Source organism: Mesoplodon mirus, assembly GCF_964341445.2.
Source record: "Mesoplodon mirus genome assembly, chromosome: 7".
NCBI classification, from domain to species: Eukaryota; Metazoa; Chordata; class Mammalia; order Artiodactyla; family Ziphiidae; genus Mesoplodon; species Mesoplodon mirus.
Window position 1 is genome coordinate 56,804,161 of NC_138983.1, and position 20,557 is coordinate 56,824,717.

General features: G+C 49.4%; 1 protein-coding gene across 2 annotated transcripts in view; it reads left to right on the forward strand.

Moving 5' to 3' along the window:
* Positions 1-14,115, forward strand: part of FAM168A (family with sequence similarity 168 member A) — a 207,043-nt gene extending 192,928 nt beyond the window's left edge. For both annotated transcript variants that reach the window (XM_082626561.1, XM_082626562.1), the window contains 5 exons: positions 1,548-1,673; positions 8,214-8,356; positions 9,208-9,382; positions 10,698-10,828; positions 11,562-14,115. In XM_082626561.1, the coding sequence (XP_082482687.1) occupies positions 1,548-1,673; positions 8,214-8,356; positions 9,208-9,382; positions 10,698-10,810 (557 nt within the window). In that variant the 3' untranslated portion in view covers positions 10,811-10,828; positions 11,562-14,115. The remainder of the gene's footprint in view (positions 1-1,547; positions 1,674-8,213; positions 8,357-9,207; positions 9,383-10,697; positions 10,829-11,561) is intronic.
* Positions 14,116-20,557: the final 6,442 nt, after the last annotated feature.

Below are 20,557 nucleotides of genomic sequence, written 5' to 3' on the forward strand. Positions count from 1 at the left end.
TCTCAGCATCTGCTGTATATATTGCGGGCCATTGATGCAAGTGCAGAGTCAGCCCAGAACAGCTATACTTCTATCCTTGGTTCAGCAAAAACAGTAGAGTCTTTGACCTCCTCCTCTGACCCCAGTACTTCCATGACTGAAGGAACCAGAGGCATTTCCTGTTACCTAGACAGGCAGAGGGGTTTATGGAGATCTCTCTGGAGGTGGACTATCCTTGTCCTGATGGAATGAGAGGGTATAGGCAAACTTGCTTCTCATACCACCCTGTCTTACGTAGCCCCTTGTTAAAATGTTTCACATATATCCAACTGTTGCCAATACTAATATACTTTAAAACACCCCATATCCATGTCTCCCAAGACCTTATTTGAGTGGAAAAGATACTGTTAAAATCATTCTTTAGCCATAAGGAGAAATTTGGGTCAAGAATATTTCTCCTCGGGAATTCCCTGGCGGTCCTGTGGTTAGGACTCCCCGCTTTCACTGCCGAGGGCCCGTGTTCAATCCCTGGTCGGGGAACTTGGATCCCAAAAGCTGCACAGTGTGGCCAAAAAAAAAATTTTTTTTCCTCTATTGTTTGAAAATATATCAAGGGAGATACCTACAATGTTAGGCAATCCCTCCCCCCCTCCTTTGAAACCCTATTTCCTCTCTCCTTCCCTACAGGACACATGAAGGTAAGTTTTTTGAGTCACTCCCCACTTCTATTCCATAGGAAACATCATCCTTCAAATTTCTCAAGCTGAGCTTTGAGTCAGCCTGGGAAGTCTCTGCAGATTTCTTTCAAACTGAGCCTCATCTCTATTTCACACCTACCCCAAGTTTGACATTTGCTTTCTTAGTGGCCCAGAAGATCATCTCTAACTCATGAGGTGATATCTCAGGTGGAGCACCAGTAGCCCTCAGCAGGAGACATAAAAGGTGTGCAAGAAGTTTGTCTGGCCCTGGCTAGGTCTACAGGAGAAGAAGTTTGCAGGTAGTGTCCCGCTGGACAGCCTTTGCCTTCTAAGCCACCAAAGCTCAGTCCCTTTAGAGGAGATGACAGTCCAGCAAGGTTCATGTCATGTGGTTATTAGTATTTTGGGGTCGCTCTTTGAAAACAATTTGTTAAATACGCCTACAGATGAGATTTCAGGCATAAAAAGGGGTACTCAGTTGATCTGGCCCAGTACATAGTCAAAGGCTCTGAGTTGCTACACGTTAACGAGCAGGTGGCTAAGGAGTATCCCAGAGTCTTAGGCTAGAATGTCAGGAAGTAGAAGGCAGTATTCATAAGCATTTTCATGGGTTTGATAGTGGGTAGAAAATCCTGACTCCCCTACTTAGTATAAGCTTAGGTCTCCTCAGTTTCAAATCATTTAGAAGGTCACTTCAGCGCTCCTCCCAACCACTCACCCATCTCAGAAAGCTGAACCATCCTGTGTGTCTGAACAGGGCCCCTTGGGTTATATGTTTCCGTCCAGCACAAGATCCTTGCTTTTGTGTCTGTGATTGGTGGTGCCCACTTCTTATTTCTGCCTAATGCCATTCTTGTGTCTTCCCTTAAGCAACTCTGCTGATGAAACAGGCCTGGCCACAGAACTCGTCTTCCTGTGGCACTGAAGGCACCTTCCACCTCCCAGTGGACACCGGGACCGAGAACCGAACTTACCAAGCATCCTCTGCGGCTTTCAGTAAATACAGCCTGTCTCCTCCTTTCCTTGTTCCCCTTGGTTGGGACTGATTTGTCTCTTAGGAAGAAAGGAAAGGGAACTTTTAAAACTGACATTTATAGGACACTGTTTTAAGAGGTTCTCTCTCCTACCCACCAAAAAATTGGCCCTCCTCATATAGAAACGGTCATCCTCTTTGATCACACACCCTGCTTTGAGGAGACACAAAGCAGTGAGGGAGAGAGAAGGAAGTACTCACCTGGCCAATGAGTTTGATGAGGGAAGGACTGTTACTGCATTTCAAGGGAAGGACAGAAGGCACTTTAAAGTCTTGTGGACTTTTGGACATAGGGGGCTCCTCCAGCTAGCACAGGGTTTTTCAACCTCAGCACTGTGGACATCGGGAGCAGATAATTCTTGGTTGGGTGTGGGGGGGCTGTCCTGTGCATATCCCCGGGGGCAAAATTGCCCCCTGCTTGAGAAACACTGCCCTCGTGGAGGCTACACTGTGAGAGCAAGGTATGTGCAGGAAGTCCTTGTGAAGGTCGGAAACCATTTGGCCCGTCAGATTGGTCGCGTTCACTTGAGGCTCAGTAGAGTGACTGATGGTTTCACCTTCACATCTGATTTTTAACACAAAATGGCTCCACTGGGTAAAATGAGGACCAGTGTTTAGAAATGACTGAGTGGCATTTTGACTCTGTATGAGGAAAAGCTTCGTGCCTTGTTGCGGTTGTCCAAAAGAGGAGTGGCTGGCTTTGGATGTGGTGAACGCCAGTCTCTTAAGTTGTGCCAGCAAGGGCTGCACAGGCCTTCGGAGGGATGTTGCGGACTAGGCCCGATGGTCTGGGGTTCAGTGAAGTGTTAATCTATTAAGTAAGTAAATTAGAAGAATACATTGTATTTTAAATTTTTCTTTAAAATGTTATTTTCTCCTTAACTATCATTGCCCCTTCAGGTCAACATCAACTTATGTTTATACAACATAACTCTCACCTTTTGCAGAATATGTTTTCATGGTCACCTTCTCATTTAATCTACACTATTGTCCCATTTGGGTGGATTTTTATTCCAGTTTGAAAGCTGAGGCTCAGAAAGGTAATATGCCCAATGCCATCCAACTGGTAAGCAGCACGACTAGAAAAGTGTATCACCCAAGTTAAGTTTCTATTACTGACTTTTTTTCTTGAGATTAATTTTACTCTTATTTAAGAGAGGGGTGATAGCAGTAGGGAATTTTTCCAGGTACCTATGATATTATATATGTAAAGGGGCATATACATGCATATTCTGTCTTATATCTGCACATATGGAGGTAGATGCATATAGACACACCTGCTGTAGTGTAGCAGAAAGAAGCCTGGAGTGGAAGACCAAAAGAGTTGGATCTAGACTTGGTTCTGTATAACCTTGGAAAATTCATGTCTGTGCTTTGGACCTTATTTTTTCCAAATGTAAAATGAGTGGGTTGGACTAGGTCATCTTTAAGGTTCTCTCTAGCTATTAGGCTCCTGATTCTATCACCTTGGTGCTGTATACCCAATATCCTCCACTCTTTCAGGGGCCTCCTCTCTAGCTGCCCAGACCAGTAGCTGGCCAACTAGCCTTTGTTCACACATCTCCAGGTATGGAGTATTCATTCCCTCCAGAAGCAACCCTTTCCACAATGAGAAAGTCTGAGTATTAGAAGGCCTTGCCTTCCACTATGTTGACATCTTCCTGAAGTACCACTGAGAAGTCCAGTAGCTATATCCCACTGTCCTCTCACAGGCTATCACAGTCCCTAGAAAGGGCCAAGATGTACCCTCTTTCTCATAATCCGTAAATAGAGGTGGGATTGACTGGTCCTCCCATGTCCCACCAGAGTTCCTCCCAGCACACGGATTTTGTGGCTTCTAATACCACAGAAAACTCAGGGCACTTTGACAAATTCAACTTAATTTCACTAACACTTGCTAAGCCTGTTTGTAGTTAGGTCTCCCTCCTACTTATTCAGCACTCTCTTGTTCAGCTGCCAACAAGGAGACTGGGGGGTCAAGGCAAGAATCATACATAGAGCTTTGTCCAGACATATACATCTGATAGTCAATAAACCGATCAGTCTAAAAGGCATCCTTGATGTGAGGATCAATGTGTTTGAAGGTGGTAGGGGCTCTACAACTGAAAAAGATTTATGACAGTGCAGAAGGATTGAAGAGGGGGCTGAAAAAGTTTTATCTTGCTAATGTACACACTCTCTTTATTACCCTATTTGATGGAGTCTAAAATTATGGTTAGCAACCTGAGAGAAAGAATAGGGTACCATAAACAAAGCCTCTTTCATAAGTCAGGGCTGGGACTGCTAGTCATCAAATTCCTTTTTTCTCTCACAATATTGCCTTTAATGAAATGAAGACACAAAGGCCAATATACCAAATGTCCAAGATTGGACTGCAGAGATGTATAATTTCAGAAAGGAGCTCTGCCCAGGGCATGGTAAGCCCTGAACTCTGGGCCCAGTCCCGCACTGATTTTCTGTGCAGTTTTGGGAAAGTTTCTGCTCCCCTGGGCTCTAGATTCTTCATCTGAATTGGAGAGGATTGAATCCAAGTCTCTAATGTCCTTAAGGTATAGCATTCCAAAGTCCTAATTCTGTAACCTTCAGACAGAGGTAGAACTCTTTTCAGGAGACCCAGGCCCTGAGTGAGTGAGTTGAATCTAAGTTCATTTGAGCAAAATCAGTGAGTTTCTGTTTTGACTTGGTTTTGTTTCATTTTTGTTTGCATCAAATCCAGCGGCTTTTTTTTTTTTTCTTAACTTAGGTGCATAAAGTAATAAACCCTGAATTTTGTGATACCCAAGGTAGCCCAGGCTACAGCCCCAGGGGAATTTCCAGTGATCCTCAAGGGTATGGACAGGACTATCAGTCAGTTGTGGAATGTCCTCTGCAATGATTTTCTAATAGAAGTCCCACTGAAATACTCAGAACTTAGAATATCAGCACTAGAAAGGTCCTCTGATATTATCTAGTCCAGTGAAGGTATTCCTTGAGAGAAGAATTGACCTGAATCACTGACAGAGCCCAGGACTGGGACCACTGTAGTCAGGGGAGGAGCACTGAGTCCTGGGTCCTCGTGAGCCATCGCTCACTTGCTCTCATTTCATCTGTGAAACGTTCGTGTTGGTCTTGATGATCTCTAAGGTCTTTTCTAGCTCTGCAGTTCTGCTTCTCCCTTTTCAACCTGTCTGGACAAATAGGCAAGGCCTTCGTCTCCAGCATCATCTTTTCGGCCACCAAGTGTGTTTTGGCTACTGATTTGTATTTTGAGTTTGTGTGTGTCTCATTTCATAACATGAAGAAAGGATACATTTGTAGACAAGGTTATTCTTGGGTGTGGAAACCAAATTCTACTGCAGTCTCTTGGAACCTTTTGATTTTCCTCAGAGGGATAATCTCAACACTTTGTAAGATGGTTGTCCTTGTGACAGAGAGGGTTACTGCAGGCTTCCTCAGAGGATAAAACTTCAGTACACATTCTGTGGAAGCATAAAGGAAAGTCACCAGGACTGTTGGCCTGTTAACTTTAAAGAATCTTAAAATCATGGCATTTTAAACCATAAAATTTTAGAATCTTAGAATCCTGGAGTCTGTGTTCCAAGCTGGATCACACCATAAAAGTCATAATAGTTTAACCTCCTATGTACTGTCATCTTTCAGACCAGTCTCTGCTTGTATACCCCCTAGAACAGGAAGCTTACTATCTCTCTATACAGTGAGAGAGAAAAGAATAATAGCTAACCTTTATGAACTGCTTTTAATGTGTCAGGCATTCTTTTAAGGGCTTTGCACTTATTAGTTAATGTATTCATCACAGTAACCCTATGAAGTAAGTGCTGTTATTATCCCCATTTTATAGATGAGGAGACGGATGTTCTACAGCTGTTAAGTAGGAGGGCTGGGGTTTGGACCCAGGTGGTCAGTCTGGCTCCAGACTACTCATAATCACAACCCTGTGCTATGTAGCTTTCAGAGACAGGCATCTTAGGATTCAGGGGTGTCCTGCCCTCCTGCATGGAAGAGAGGTGCTCTCCACTCTGGCAGGACTCCCCATAACCTGTTTTATTCCTTTAAACCAGGAGTTAGCAGGCTTTTCCTGTAAAGGGCCAGATAATAAATATCTTAGGCTTTTGGGGCCTTATGATCTCTGCCATAACTACCATTCTACCAGTAAAGCAGCCATAGTCAGTATGTAAATGAATGGGCATGGCTGTGTTACAGTAAAACTTGATTTACCAAAACAAGCTACAGTCACACACAAAAAATTGTAGTTTGCATGTTTTAAATGTGAATAGGATGAATAAAAGATCCTGTGGTAAAACAAATTTGGAAATAGTCTCCTGCATATCCCTATCTTGGAGATTCACAGTTCATCCTATCATTTTAAAATTTCTCAGTGTCATGGAATAAAACCTATTTCTCTCTTATTTTATATTTCTCCTCCTCCTCCCCCTCTTCCCCCTTCCCTCCCACCTTCTCCTTGTCCTTCTTTTTTTGGGGGGTGGTGGCAAAATAACAGTTAGGATCCCTTGGCATCATAGTCCATTGTATACTCTTGGGACATGCCCATCTTGAGAATCCCCTTTGTTTTACAGACAAGTAAACTGTGTCTCCAAGGTGAAGTACACCTCAAATAGCTCCTTCTAGATGTCTGCAAACCTAGACCCCCTGTGTTCCCCACAGTATCTGCTTCTCCTGTGACCACATTTCATGATTAGCTGCACAATCTAGAAACTTGGAGGAACCTGCTCTAGACTTCTTCCTCAGTGACTCGTACCTCCACTTCCAGTTAGTTTCTAGTTCTTATCAGTGCTACCTTCTCATTAATGTATTTTTCCAGCCCCATTGCTACTTATTTCCCAACCATATTTGACCACAAAATCAGTTTCTCCAGTTTCTCATGGAACAAACTATGGGTTTGCAGGTGGAAAGATAAATGACATGATTCCAGGGGAGGGGGCAGGACAGCTTTTCGGTGGTGCCTTGGGTGGTGACTAAATAACAGCTCTCATATCCTTCTGAGTACCTCATCAGGGGCAGGGGGTCACCATGCCAAAGCTGTGGTGTGACTTGAGAGAGATTTGTGACTGTGTGGCAGCTTGCTTTAACTTGGGGTTAGGATAGAAGAGACCCAGGGTCTTCAGAAAAATGGGATTTTAGTTCAGGAAGAGATCTTCATTCTTAGCTTTCTAATTTTACAAAATAGGAAACTAAGGCCCAGAGACTTGCCAGTAGTCACAGCAAATAGGAGGAAATCCTGGCTTGAAGCCTGGACCTCTTCTCTTCCAGTAAAGCACCCTTTTCACTCTGGCCCCAGTCCCTTGTAAAAACAGCTCCATGTCACTGAAAGGGTCCTTGGTGAGCATCTTGTAGGAGAAAGACCTGAGGCCAAGAGAGGTTCAGTGATGTGTCAGCCAGACTGAGCCAGGATGGGGACAGGGAAGAAGCCCCAGCGGCACCCCACTGGAGATCCAAAGCCAGGGTCCCTTGGCACTGTCCCTTCAACTTAGAAAGAAGGTGATGTTCCTACAAAGACTTGCTCTTTCTGAACCCCAGGATCCCCTAGTAGAGTAAGAGAGTGGGGGCTACTTGATCACTTGGGTTCCAAAGATCATTCCATTTTGTGATTCTCTAAGAACACAGTCTTGTTCCTGAGTGATTCATGTTTCAGGTTTTTCCTGCGAACTTAGGATCTGACTCTCTTTTCCAGAAAATTCAAGGGCAGCACAACTTGTTTGAATGGCTGATTGTGAGCTTCCTGGGGCCTGACTTCTCAGCCCTTACCCCAGCTTCAGTCCACCCTGCTGACCCCACATGGCCTGGGTTCCAGGTCGACGTGAACCTTTTTGATCCTTGACTTCAGTCTTTCAGACAGCGGTGGCCCTCCCCCAAACCCCAGGAGGGGAGGAAAGGCCAGCTGTGTAGAGCAAAGTTTTTCAGCATCCCAGAAGATGAGGGTCTCTGAATGGGGTTTTCAAGGGAGTTTCCACCTTAAGACTTGGCAGGGAAGAAGGGGAACATGGTGGAGGGCAGTCCAAAAGGGGACAGAGATACAAGGAGAAAAAGAGAGAATACAGGAGAAAGCAAGACAGAAGCAGCAGCAGAGGATGCCCTGAGGTGCTGAGTACGGAGACAGAAAAGCGAGAAGAGAGAGCAGTATAGAGCGAGCGGGTTGAGGGTCTCTCGTCCATGCACACCTGCCTGTCTCATGGCACATGGCTCAGAGTCCCAGACTGTCTGAGCTGCAAGGGTCCCTTAAGAGATCATCTGGTCCCAGCCTCTTATTTTATAGATCAGAGCCCTGAGACAGAGAAATAAAAGATGCCACACGTGCAGCCACTGAGGGAGCTGCCCCTGGGGCCAGGGCTCTCTGGGTGGAGCCCTGTTCTCTGTCTGTTCTCATCTGTGTTTCAAGCCTGGATTCAGCCCATGTTTGTCTGGGGAGTCGTTGACTGGGACCTGCTGCCTTCCAGCGATGCTGTTCTGCCAACTAATTGAAAATCTCTCTTATTGCCTTGGTACAGGATATACTGCGGGGACACCATACAAGGTCCCACCGACCCAGAGTAATACTGCTCCGCCCCCCTACTCCCCATCACCCAACCCCTATCAGACGGCCATGTATCCCATCAGAAGTGCCTACCCCCAGCAGAACCTGTATGCCCAGGTAGGTACATGTAGAAGGCCGGGCCCACATCTTCTGCAGGTAAAGGAGCCACCAGCCTGGGTGGGGTGGAGGGGGGTGAAGGAGAGAGTTCGTGGCTCTGATCAGCTGTCGCTGTTGTGTCATTAAAACAATAACCTTGCAGTCTACACACTCCCCCAGTCTACCTCAGTCCACAGTCTGAGGCTCTTGTTATTATTTAGCAAAAACATTTGAGAAGCTCTGGATTAAGATGATCCAGGACGCCCTGTCTGCTCTGCCCAAAGGTCAGCAGACCTGTGGGCTGTGACAGCACAAAGCAGTCATGTGATCCAGGCAGTGGGATGTCACCTCAGACCATCGTCTCCATCCTCAACCTTTTTTGCCTACAGGGAAATAGATAGTAAGAGACATTTGGGGAAGTGCTCTGCGTTTATGACATTTTTCCAGTATGTAAAATGGCAGCATTCACACCAGTATGATACTCCCACCAGTAATCCCTCACGGGTACACATGCACAGTGCTCTGAAGTTCACCAGCCTCGTCCACAGCCCTCTTCACTCACTGATCGTGGTCCCTACCTTTATATTTTAAGCAGTCTAAGAAGAAGCGCATTGCAATAAGACAAACATAGTAGATCGTCATCGCAGCCCTAGTAGCGAGGCAGGACAGGGTTCAAGCCTTATTTTTCAAACCAGAAGCTGAGCCCAGCACTGAACTGTCCACAGCCACGTAGAAGACAGAAGCAGAGCCCCAGACCTTGTGTCCCTGGGCCAGAGCTTCTCTGACCCCATCCCTTAGGGTTTGGGACAGGCTCCCCTCCCCTCTCCCCTCCTCTCCAGAAGCCTGTGTGACCTCAGCCTCTTTTCCCCCAGGGAGCCTACTACACACAGCCGGTGTATGCTGCCCAGCCCCATGTCATCCACCACACCACGGTCGTCCAGCCCAACAGCATTCCCTCTGCCATCTACCCAGCGCCTGTCGCTGCTCCCAGGACCAATGGCGTGGCCATGGGCATGGTGGCCGGCACCACCATGGCGATGTCAGCAGGTAAGGGCAACATCTGTGTCGGTGTCCATCCCCTTCCTCCAGGAACTCACGACAGAGTGGAGAACACAGTCATGGAATCGATTGTAGCAAAGCATGAAGAATTCTGTGCCTGGGGGTTCTAGGAACACAGAGGAGGACCCTGTAACTCTGTCCACAGGGACGGGGAAGATTCCACCAAGGAGGACGTACTGAGCTAGGCCTTAAAGGGTGAGCAGAGGCTAACCAGAGAGACCAAAAAGGGAAGGGCAGTCCAGGGGTAAAAAACATGGGTAAAGCACATTCACAGAATGGAAATGGTCTAAGTCACTTAGAAAATAGGGGCATGGAGTTGGAAGGGTGGCTGGAATAGTTGTCAGAGATAAAGTGGTGGAGGGTCTTGAATACCTTTAGGTAACAGGCAGATAGAAAGGGGTTTAAGTAGAGGAGAGATGGAGTTTGGTTTAATCATTCTCTCTGGCTGCAAGGTGGAGGCAGGCTTAGCCAGGGGAAAGCTCTGGTTTAGAGGAGACATGATGATGCTAGGACTCTGGTAGCAGCAGGGTTCCAGAAAGGAGGGCATAGGGCAATGTTATTTAGCAGGCAGGAGCTTAAGGACCTGTCCAGTAATTAATTGTGAGGCTTAGGAGAAGCAGGAGTCCGAGAGGACCCCTTCTCCATTTCTGGCTTACTCCAGAAACCCTGCCCTTCAGGAACCTTGAGAATGGGGGCAGGGAGAGATGCCAGAGGAAGAGCAGGTTTAGGGAAGTCTTTGGATGAACTGGCATTAAAAAGAAAGGCATGAGAAGAAAAGAGGGCTCTGAATAACCTTTAGAGACCCAACTTTCAAAGAATCAGCTAGGTCACCTTCTGGGGGAAGAGAGTACGAGGGGTTGAGTGGGCAGGAGGTGGGAGTTGGGATTTGATTCTGCCCCCTAATGTAGGCGTTGTTCAGGCCTCTCACTCCCCAGATCAGGTCAGCAAGCTAGTGAATGTCTGCTGGGTGCCAGCCTTGTTGGTTGGGTCCTGGGGACCAAATACTGATAGATCAGGCCAGAACCCTACCCGTAGGAACAGCTAGGTTAGTGGGAACACAGCGACGTGAACCAGCGATCACCACTCAGTGTGATGTTGGTGCAGCGAGAGGAGCGTACAAAGAAGGGTGAGAGGAGGCCACTGAAGGTGAGTGAGTGACTGTCCTGGAGCATGAGGAAAGCGTCCCCTGGCAGGATGCGGAAGGGTGGGCAGCAGCTGTGTGAGAGACTGTGGCTTCGTCCTCTTCATCCCAGCGCTCAGGGACGGCCTCATCAGGTTTACTCTTCTCTCTCTGGATGCTCAGGTACCCTGCTGACTGCACCCCAGCATACCGCGATTGGGGCACACCCTGTCTCCATGCCAGCATACAGGGCCCAAGGGACCCCTGCGTACAGCTATGTGCCCCCGCACTGGTAAAGCCTGCATCCCATCCAAGTGAGTGGGGCCCAGGGTGGGAGAGGTAGGAGGGTGACAAAACAGAATTGTTTCAAAGCCCCTGTCTTGGTCTGAAGCACAGGTGTCAGCAGGGGGCAGGTGACAGTTACCAGTTACTTTCCTGCTCCGGGTTCAGCAATATCACTCTTAATAATAGCTGTCACTTTTTATATATTCTAGATGCTTAACGTATGCTCTTTCATGATCCTCACAGTAGCTCTGTGAAATAAGGATCATTAGCTCTGTTTTACAGATAAATACATAGTTCAACATCACTTAACTGGTAAAAACTAAGCTGGGACTTGAACAATCCTCTAGTACTAAATTCTGTGCTCTTTACCATACAGTCTTCAGATGTCTTCTACCTGTGGGCCCCATTCTTCCAATGAACTTTTACCTCAGTCAGATGTTGGCTCTGACTGGAGCCAGTCAGAAACCCTGGGCCATCCCCCCCACCAGACTCCTTGCTGCCCTCCGCAGCTGCCGAGGCAGTGCCAGAGAACTGCAGGGCTTCAGGGATGTCGCTTTGAAAGTCCTCTGCCCTACTTCCTCATCTCCCCCGCCCTCCTCCTCCAGGAGCTCTTGGCACTGGACGGGAAACAGGCAGCTCCACTGGGAAGCCACAGACGGTTCCACTTAAGGCCCCCAGCGTGAGGGGAGGGGGTCCAGTCGCTTCCTGAAGTGGCCTCAGGGATATCACTGTCACTAACAGGCCTTCCCCTTCCTCCCCCAGATCTGGAGTCACACATTGTATGCAACTACTCAAGTCTTACACAGGTGCTGGAGCAGCTCCCTAGCAGCACCACCTCTATTTGCAAGAAGAGACAACGGAAGTGCAAGGGTCACTTTATGCATCTTTAACGGTTTTGGTTTTTATTTTCGGTTTTTGTAAAAGCTGCTTTTTCTAATCTCCTGCCTCTCCCCATTGTCCCCCTTTTAGCCACTGCCCTTCCAGCTCTAGCCCTCCTCCTACCTGACCAGGCACATCCTCTCTGCTCTTCTTTTCTTCCCCAAGAATTCAGTCCCGGGAGCCTAGTCTAGCAGCAGTCAGAGAGTGGGGTCTGTTGCAGTGGTTCAGCTGAAGGCGCAATTTCCTTTGAAGAGCATGAGAGATGTGATCCTCAGGTCCAGGGTAGGAACTCAGAGCTGTTGAGCAGGCCACATCTCTGGGGGATTGTTTCTTTTTTGATTTTCCTCATGCAGGATTAGTTTAAGACATTACCATGTCCTGACACAAATGAAATCTCTTCTGAGAACCATCGCAACAGACCAAGAACAAAACCACCTGATTAGGTAGGAGTGTTCATAGCAGCTTAATAATACCCCAGATCAGAACCTGGGAAAACCAGATTCTTTCTTTGGGAGAACCTGGGGGAGGGTGGGGGGAGGGAGGGCACTATGGAAAGGAAGAGGGAAGAGGGTCGAGAGGCGCTTGCCTGCTGGCTTTGGTTGGTAGGGTCTCTGGCCAAATTGTCTGGGCCTGGATCCTCTAACTTGCACAGTGATGTTAACTGACCTGGCACTTCCTCAGAAGGTGATTTTGACCTCAGACCTACCAAGCAGCTGCAGGGTGGTGGGATCCCAGCCTCCCAAAGCCTTGGAAGGCCAGGTGCCCGGTGTAATCCAGACCTTGGCCCCTGGGCCCTCATGGATCCACTCTGATGAGGAGCTTGCTCCTGATTAGAGTGGAAACCTATGGCATTTCTCTCCCTTCCCTTTGCCCTTCCCACTGCCAGGGCTCACCTGTCTGTCCGTGGCGCTGGCAGACAGGCCAAGTTCTTGGTTACCTTGTGCCATTCACGGCCACAGTGAAGGAACCACATTCCAGGCGGGTGCTGGCGGCTCTGAAGGTCAGGATAGTGAAGGAAAAGCAATAGCAATAAACACTTCATAGACTCATGGAACTGAAGGGACCTTAGCAACCATCTCATCCATTCCCCTGTTTGACAGATGAGGAAGCTGAGGCCCAGAGAAGCGGAAAGGACTTCCCTAGACCTTGCAGTAAATTAGCATTAAATGCAGCCTTCCTGCCTGGGGCATGTTGCCCATGAAAATTTACCTAGGGATGGATTGGCTTGGTTTTGTAAAAATGAAGTCAGCAGTGCCCACACCTGGTGAGCTCGGGAACAGTCTCTGGGCTTTCGTTTCTGCTCTTTCCCTCCATGGATTCCAAAGGCAGGGATTGAAGACTGGGCAGAGGTCACATGGGGGCAGATGGCAGGAACAGAAATTGCAAATGAAGAAATAGCATTTGGAAATTCTGTGAAGACATCTGGAACTCTCATCCTATACCTGACTCCAGCCCTAGGGACGGCTGAAAAGGAGTCCATGCTTTTAAGACAGTAGCCCCTCATCCTGAGAGGAGAGGAGGAGGAGACACGGGCTTTCCTGGGAGAAGAGGGATGCACTGGTCTCAGCCAGGAGCCCGGTTGTCTAGCACTGTCCCCCTGCTCCCAGCACTTGGCTGGGCCAGCAGCCCCTTTGGGGATGCGGGGAGAGGAACATTTTACTGTACAGAATGGGATCATTGATAACATTTATAACTCTTAAATAACTCTCTTCATTTTAAATTCATGCATACTTGGACATAATCCCTACCCCCACCTGCCGTGTCTCCCTAAAGGAGGAGAAAATCAGGAAGCCCTTGGGCCAGAAGGACCTCAGAGGCTATCTGGCTGTTCCCAGGAGGGCAAAGCCCAGCAGCATCCTCAACCCAGAGCCAGGAGTTGGGGGCCCACCTTCTTGGCTTTCCAGGGAAATGCAGCACCAGTAAGGAGAAGCCCAGCTGTCCTAAATGATCTGTTCTGGGGTGCTGAAGAGGTTTCACTTTAAAACAATAGGAAGTTTTCCAGGGTTAATCCATTTTTTGCAAATACCTCCTACTCTCTGGTTTTCTAAGGGTGGGTGAAGGTTGTTTTAGATTATGTCATACATGTTTAGAAAATGCCAAAATAATAATAATGATTATAATAATAATAGGAAACCTTTGCATTTGTCAGGTGCCTCATTGACTTCAGAGCTCTTCACAGCCTTTAATTTACTGGCCCTGAGAGAAAGGGTCAGAGTTATTACACCCATTTGACAAATGAGGAAACTGGTTCTAGAAGGAAAGGGAACTTGCCCAAATTGAGCAGAATGCTGGTATCCTGACAAGCTTCCCTGAACCCTGCTGCCTCCAGATGGGCTAGGGTAGGACCACAGAGAGGAGGAGAAAGGGAGGAGATCTAGGAATGACCTTTTTACTTTTGTTCGTTCTATACCAGTAAGTAAAAACTAACACCTAGTACCTCACAGGTCACAAAGCAGTTTCATATCCATCATCTGGTTTAACCCTGTGAAATAGATCATTCTCTCATTTGATCCATGAGGACACTGAGACTTGGAAGAGCAAAGTGACTTGCTCAGTAGTGGCAGAGCCATTTGAATCCCAGCCTGCTGCCTCTGTCCCTCCAGTCTGAATCCACACACAGGCTCATGGACTGAAACATCAATGCTCAGTACCCTCTCTTAGCCCTAGTATGTAATTCAAGATCAAAGACAGGCCCCAAGGCAAAAACAAGGTGTGAAAAGGCTGTGGTCTGGAAGAGCCCAGGCCCAGCGCCCCTCTTTCAGCCTGAGCACTGGAGTCCCAGTTCAGCTGGCCTCACCCTTTTGCTTTGACAGAGATCCACAAGCCTGGCCAAGCTTGGGGAGTCATTGCGGAGGGACTGAGCCCAGGAACAGGGGCAGTAGTGTGCCTGCGGTGGGATGAGAGCACACTTGGCAGCATCACAGGCGTCTGTTGGGAGGTACCATGGGTGTTAACCAAAGACACTGGATGGCCCAGTGGTCAAGCTGGACAGAGGTCAGAGCTGGAAGGGCCCTGCCATTGCAGGAAGGCCAGCAAGCAAGAAAGGACAAGGGGTGTGCCCACATACATAGCAAGCTACAGCGTGGCACCAGCAAAGCCCTTTCTCCACCCCACTCCACTGCCTCTCCCCAGTACCACAAGCTTGGTGGCCAGGGTCAGGGGTACAGGTGGTTCCAGTCACCAGCCAACCCTCTTGGCTTCCGCCGCTTCTACCTGGCTCCTTCTCATTAGCCTGGGGCCTAGGAAGCTGGAGTCTGGATGCTGGAGTGCCCCCAAGTGGTTAAGAGCCTGGAATTTATCTTTCTGCCACGTTTTGGAAAAATGTGTTTAATTTCTTCCCCATGAGACAGGACAGTTGCTGCTGTTCCTCTTTCTCTCCTGGAAGTGACCCAAAAGTACATATCCCATTCCTGTATCTTGAAAAAGGACACTCGCACCTGTCCAGAGTTTTTTGTCTGTGTACAAAGTACTTCAACATTGATTGCCAAAAATCCCCATTTTGTAGATGGAAAAACTAAGTCTCAGAAGGCTTAAGAGACTTGCCAAAGGTCACACAGCTCATAAGAGAAAGAGCCAAGATTTGAACTCTTCAAACCTTCTGCTCTTTCTGCTGGCACCTGCTGGGTCTGGGTGGCAGGCATGCAGAAGGGATGGGCTACCTGTCTGCCCCCAAACAGAGAAAGACCCCACGGAAACCCGGGGAGCTTAGTCCTCCCAGCTGAGCAGATTTTTATGAGGAGCCCTGGGAACCCAGAGGCATATCCAGATGGCAGCACCCAGAGGATGAGAATTTGCAAGAAAAGGCCTAACTTGAGCAAAACATTTTGGGGTCATGAGGCCCAGGACTGAAGACATGTTCAAGGGCAGCCCCAGGCACCTGTCCGTTGAAAGACCCATGTCCCTGGGAAGCCTGCGTACCCTTACTTTCTAACCTTGGAGAGCCTGCCCACTGTCCAGACCCGGCGAGTTGGCACTTCCAGGGGACCTGGTGTAGCCCTGAATGGCCAAAAGCACATCTGACTCAAGTCTCTGGGCTTGTTTTTCTCATGGGTGAGGACCAGGATCTAGAGAGACACTGTGCAGTCCTTTCTCCTTATCCCAACTCTTACCCTTGGGCACCCAAAGTGTTCCAAGTTTGAGGTATCCCACTCCCAGAGATCTGGGAGTGCTTCTTTGGAGAGGCTGGCTTTGTTCTGAGTAGGCTTCAGAAATGAATCACATGGAGTATAAAAGTAGTGCAGATCTTCTGGTCACCAAGTTCTGGTGTCCTCATTGTACAGACAGGACTCTGGCTGAGTCAGGCCTGGAGCCCTGCATATCAGATCCTCAGCTCTGCTCTGTGGCCAGAGAGGGAAGGCCTAGAGGGCATGGGTCTTGGAGTGCTCTTGGTCCCAGCACTGTGGTTGGAGCAGTCATTTAGATGTCACCATGGCATTTTCTCCTCAATTGCTGTTGAGTGAAAGTATGTGGAAGCTCTGCTTTTCCATCCTGTATTCCACATCACTGTAGGATATGTGGTCCCCAGCTGCTTGCCAAGCTTGGGAATCTGGAGGGGGCAGGTTGGGCAGTGGAGGGGGCAGGTGAGGAGGAGGCTCCATACTGGTGTCCAGCCCCAGGGGAATCCAGGCCAGATCCTGTGATCCAGGATCACAGCAGAGGAGACCCAGCCAGGCTAACATCGAATTCCACACCCGAGCCTCTGAGAGCTCAGCCTACTATGGGTGTGCCAGGCTGGTGGCAGGATTTGTCCTTTACCTGTCCATGTTCCCTTCTCCTAGACAACTTGTTTCTGAAATTAGGCATTACGTGGCCCTAGGGCCCAGCCTTTAAAATTCCTGACAGGCCAGTTTCAACATTCCATAACCAACCTTGCCTGAGCCAGACTTGGGTCTCACTCCCTCACTTTCTCCAATGGGTATTTTCTATCTTACGTGCTGTTGAGTCCAGCCCAGTGGCCAGGTGATTGGGGTTGGTTGTCACAGAGCCAGAAAGGGAAACTAGAACTTTTGCTTCCCTGTGGCTGCATGCGTAGTCCCTGGGTATTCTTGCTGTGGCAGTGAGGCCCTGTACCCGGTCCAGCTCCTGGTAGAGGGGGTATTTTCCTTTCTGAGGAGAACAGATATAACAGCTTTGCTGATAAGTACCAGCCCATAGGACTCAAACGGGTGAAGTCATCTTTGGGCCTGACCCCAGCAAGACCAGCATCTCCAGGCTCCAGCCTTCCTCCTCATGCCTGAGAGTCAGGGAAAGAGTGGGACTGCCCAAAGACCACCTTCTTGGGTCAGACAGATTACCTGGATCTGTGGTGGGACTCCAGCTCTTCCTTACCCAAGGGGATGTAAGGCCAGGCCTCTAGCAACGTGGAGTTGTCTGTAGTGACCTTTAAAGGCCCAAGGGCCTGTTCCCATCTCCTGACTAAAAGGTATCTGCATCCCTGTTCATGTCACACGACAGAGAAAACTTGTTCTCGTGACATGTACCATCCCTGTGAGAGAGCGTTGTATATGATTTTGTATTTTTTAATTCATTTTAATCTACAGGTTGGAATCTAATTTTTAAATTTTATTGGAACTCACATTTTAAAAAGAAAAACATTTAAAATAATAATAATAAACCTTTGACCAGTGTCTTCCAAGTAGTTTGATCAAAGAACTTATAGGTGTTTTCAAAACACAGCCTGGAGTGTAAAGATTGGAAAGCCCCATGGCCTCGCTTGTGTGTATGAAGTGTAAATCTGGTTTTGTTTTGTTGTTTTGGATTCTTTTGGGTTTTTGTTTCGTTTTGTTTTGAAGATCAGATAGTGATCACTCTGAAAGATTGAAGCCAAGAATTTGTAACTATGATATTTACTGTAAGCTGTAGAACATTCAATAACTATTAAAAAAATTTCCAAAAAAAAGTCTGGGGTGACCAGACTGGTGGTTCTTGGGGGAGGGGGACACAGACACCTCCTGGGCCAGTGAGAGTCCCCTAGGCTTCTCCTCAAGTTGATCCTAAACTTGTTTTCACCAGTCAGGTAACACCTACGCTGCATCTCCGGGGAGGCCCTGGGACTCACAGTTGGGCCTGGGAAGCGGCCGTCGGCACCTGGACTAAGGTGTGTGATACCGAGTGCCCACCGTGTGGCCGGCACTGTGCTTTATGCTTCGGAACTCATAATCCTCACAGCAGGATGGGAGGTGAGCCCTGTTGTTAGCCCTGTCCTTGGTAGGGGGCAGCTAAGGAGGGTTAAGTAAGTACCTCAGCCAAGGTTACAGAGCTAGTGAGGGGCGGAGTTGGAACTTACACTTGGTCTGGCTCCAACGCCCAGGCACCAAGCCCCAAGCCCCAAATTCTCCTGCCCACCCTGGAGGAGGCAATGCCTGTACTCACTTCAAGGGTAAATTGGTCAGGTGGGAAACCAAGGGAAGGGCTTAGTGTGGTTTGTTGTCCCAGAAGGACAGTTTAAGGCAGTCCTATGGTCTCCATCCAAATGGTCATCAAGTGCTGTCAGTTTTATTTACATCCTAAACATCTCTCTCTTGTCGCCCTCCTGGGCGAAGCCACTGCCCTAGTCCAGGCCTGGGCTTCTCTCCCTGGTTATCACAGCGACCATCCCATCCTAGGGCCTGGCTCCTGCAGTCCACGCTCTCCCAGCCTCCAAGTATTCAGCTTCCTCAAATGGAGAGAGTACTTGAGGCCCAAAGAGGCTAAGTGACCTGGCTGTAACTAACACTCAGGACTCCTGACTCTCGAGCCCTTTCCACCAAACTGTACCCTGGGCCTCCATAGTGCCTTCCCCAGTTTCCTCTCCTGTCCTCACCTGACATGAAACTTATTCTCCCTCCCTTGTGATGGCAGAAAGCTCTGTCGGATGTGGTAGGGGAGGGCCTTGCTGGGCTCTCTTCCCCTGCACAGGAAGGGGATTTTCCCCAGGGACTCAGCTCCAGGTCAGTGGCAGGGCTGGGGGCCAGGAGCAGGTGGAAGGCAGAGACCGGGGGCCCAGCACCCACCATTCTGGCCCATGGGGGAGGGGTTGTGGAGTGAGAGAGGGCACTCAGAACTGTCCTCAGTGGTTGGCCCAGGGCCCCACCGTGTCCTCCAGCTCCCAGCCCTGCCAACAGCCTGGGCCTACCTTGAGCTCAAGAGCAGGATTTAGAGCCAAGAAAGCTTCCACGTGAGGGTGGGGGCCCTAAAAGCCAAGGGTATCAGACACACCCCTACCTGATCCCTCAGCTCCTCATCCCACTCTTGGGAGCTGGCCTCAATATCCTCCAGGGACAAGAGACTGAGGGAGGCCAGGGCTATTCCTTCTCTTACCTTCCAGCAAGCAGGAAATTGGGGTGGTGGGAGTGGTCTGGAGGGGAGCAGTGCTTATTACCCCAGGGCCCAGCACTGAGATGGGGTGTGCGTTACCTAACCCGGGAAGCCCAGACCCAGCCTCAGCCTCCACCGTTGCTGGCATCTGTATGTGCCTCACCCCAGGTAAGAGGGCATCCAGAGATCAGAGTCCAACTTCCCCCTGGGAAAGGAGGCCAGAGGGTGAGAGGGCTCAGCCTCCCACCCCTTTCCCCCAGGGCACTGTCTCGTCCTCATCTCAGTGTGTCACACAAGTCCTCGGTGAAGTGGGGTTGGTTGGCTGAGGGGACAGCCAAGTTTGAGAAGCCACACCCTGAGGTGCAGCTGAACAGCTGGCGAGTAGGGAGACCAGTCGCACCACGGCAGCCCCAGGGAACATTCCCTGGGGTGCACTGGTGATGCCCACTGGTCCCCTACAACAGACACCCTGTTCTAGACTTTGGCAACCTTTGTTTGCTCCAGAAAATTCCTCTTGTCCAGCCTGTCTCCTTCCCTCCCCTCTCCTAGAACAGGTGATGCTTTGCCTCTTGGGTCCTCAGAGGTGCCCTCCCTTCCCTGCCCACCTGAGAAGCCCCAGAGAGAGAAGCCTGTGCCCTAAGAGAGGTGAGAGGAAGGGAGAGGTTGAATCTCAAAGCTCAGCCTCCCCTCAGGCGGGGATTTTTCTCTGAAGCTGCTAGGCCGGCCCCTTGCCATGGCTTCTGCCCTGTGTGAAGCCTGGGCCTCCCGCAGGGTGTCCCTTTCCACACCTCCCCATGTTCCATGAACCTCACTTTTTGGTTCTTCAGCCTCTCCTTGGGCCTCTTTCCCATTAGTGTTGAAATACGTCCTTTCCTTCCATCATTTTTTTTTTCTTTTTTGGCCACACCACGCAGCATGCGGGGGGGGATCCTTAGTTCCTCAACCAGGGATTGAACCTGCTCCCCCTGCAGTGGATGTGCAGAGTCTTAACCACTGGACCACCAGGGAAGACCCTCCATCTTTTAAAACCATACCAAACACCAAAAGAACCTGGAATTAACTAAAAACCCTCTCTCCCTGGAGCCTGAGGCCCCACCAGCTATTAGCTGGCACAGTCAGGCTTCTGCAGAAAAGCTCAGTCCACTGGGACCTGACTCTGCTCTCGCCACGTCCGTGTCGGCTAGCCAGGGGACACTAGTCCTGACCCTGCAGCAGCGCCTGGCCTTGTGACCCACCCTGCTCCCCACACTCTCATCCTTCCCTAGCTTCCAGGACGCTGCACTCTCCTGCTTGCTTTCTTTCCTTCTCACCTTTCTGGGTCTTCCCTGAGCTCTCTCCCTGGAACGTGCTACCGCCTAGTCCAGTCCTGGTGCAAATGCCCATCTGAGTGCTTCCAGGTATCACCGTAGGCCAGGTCTGTCCCTCGAGCGCCGCGGGCCTTCACGCGCAGGTGCCTCAGGACATCCCGTGGGTCTGCATCACTGCTCCCCACCCAGCTGGCCCTAATCCCGTGAGCCACATCCCGGCACCAAGCCCTAGCAGTTCTGTCCTCTGTCCCAGGAGTCTTTCCATCGCCCCCGCAA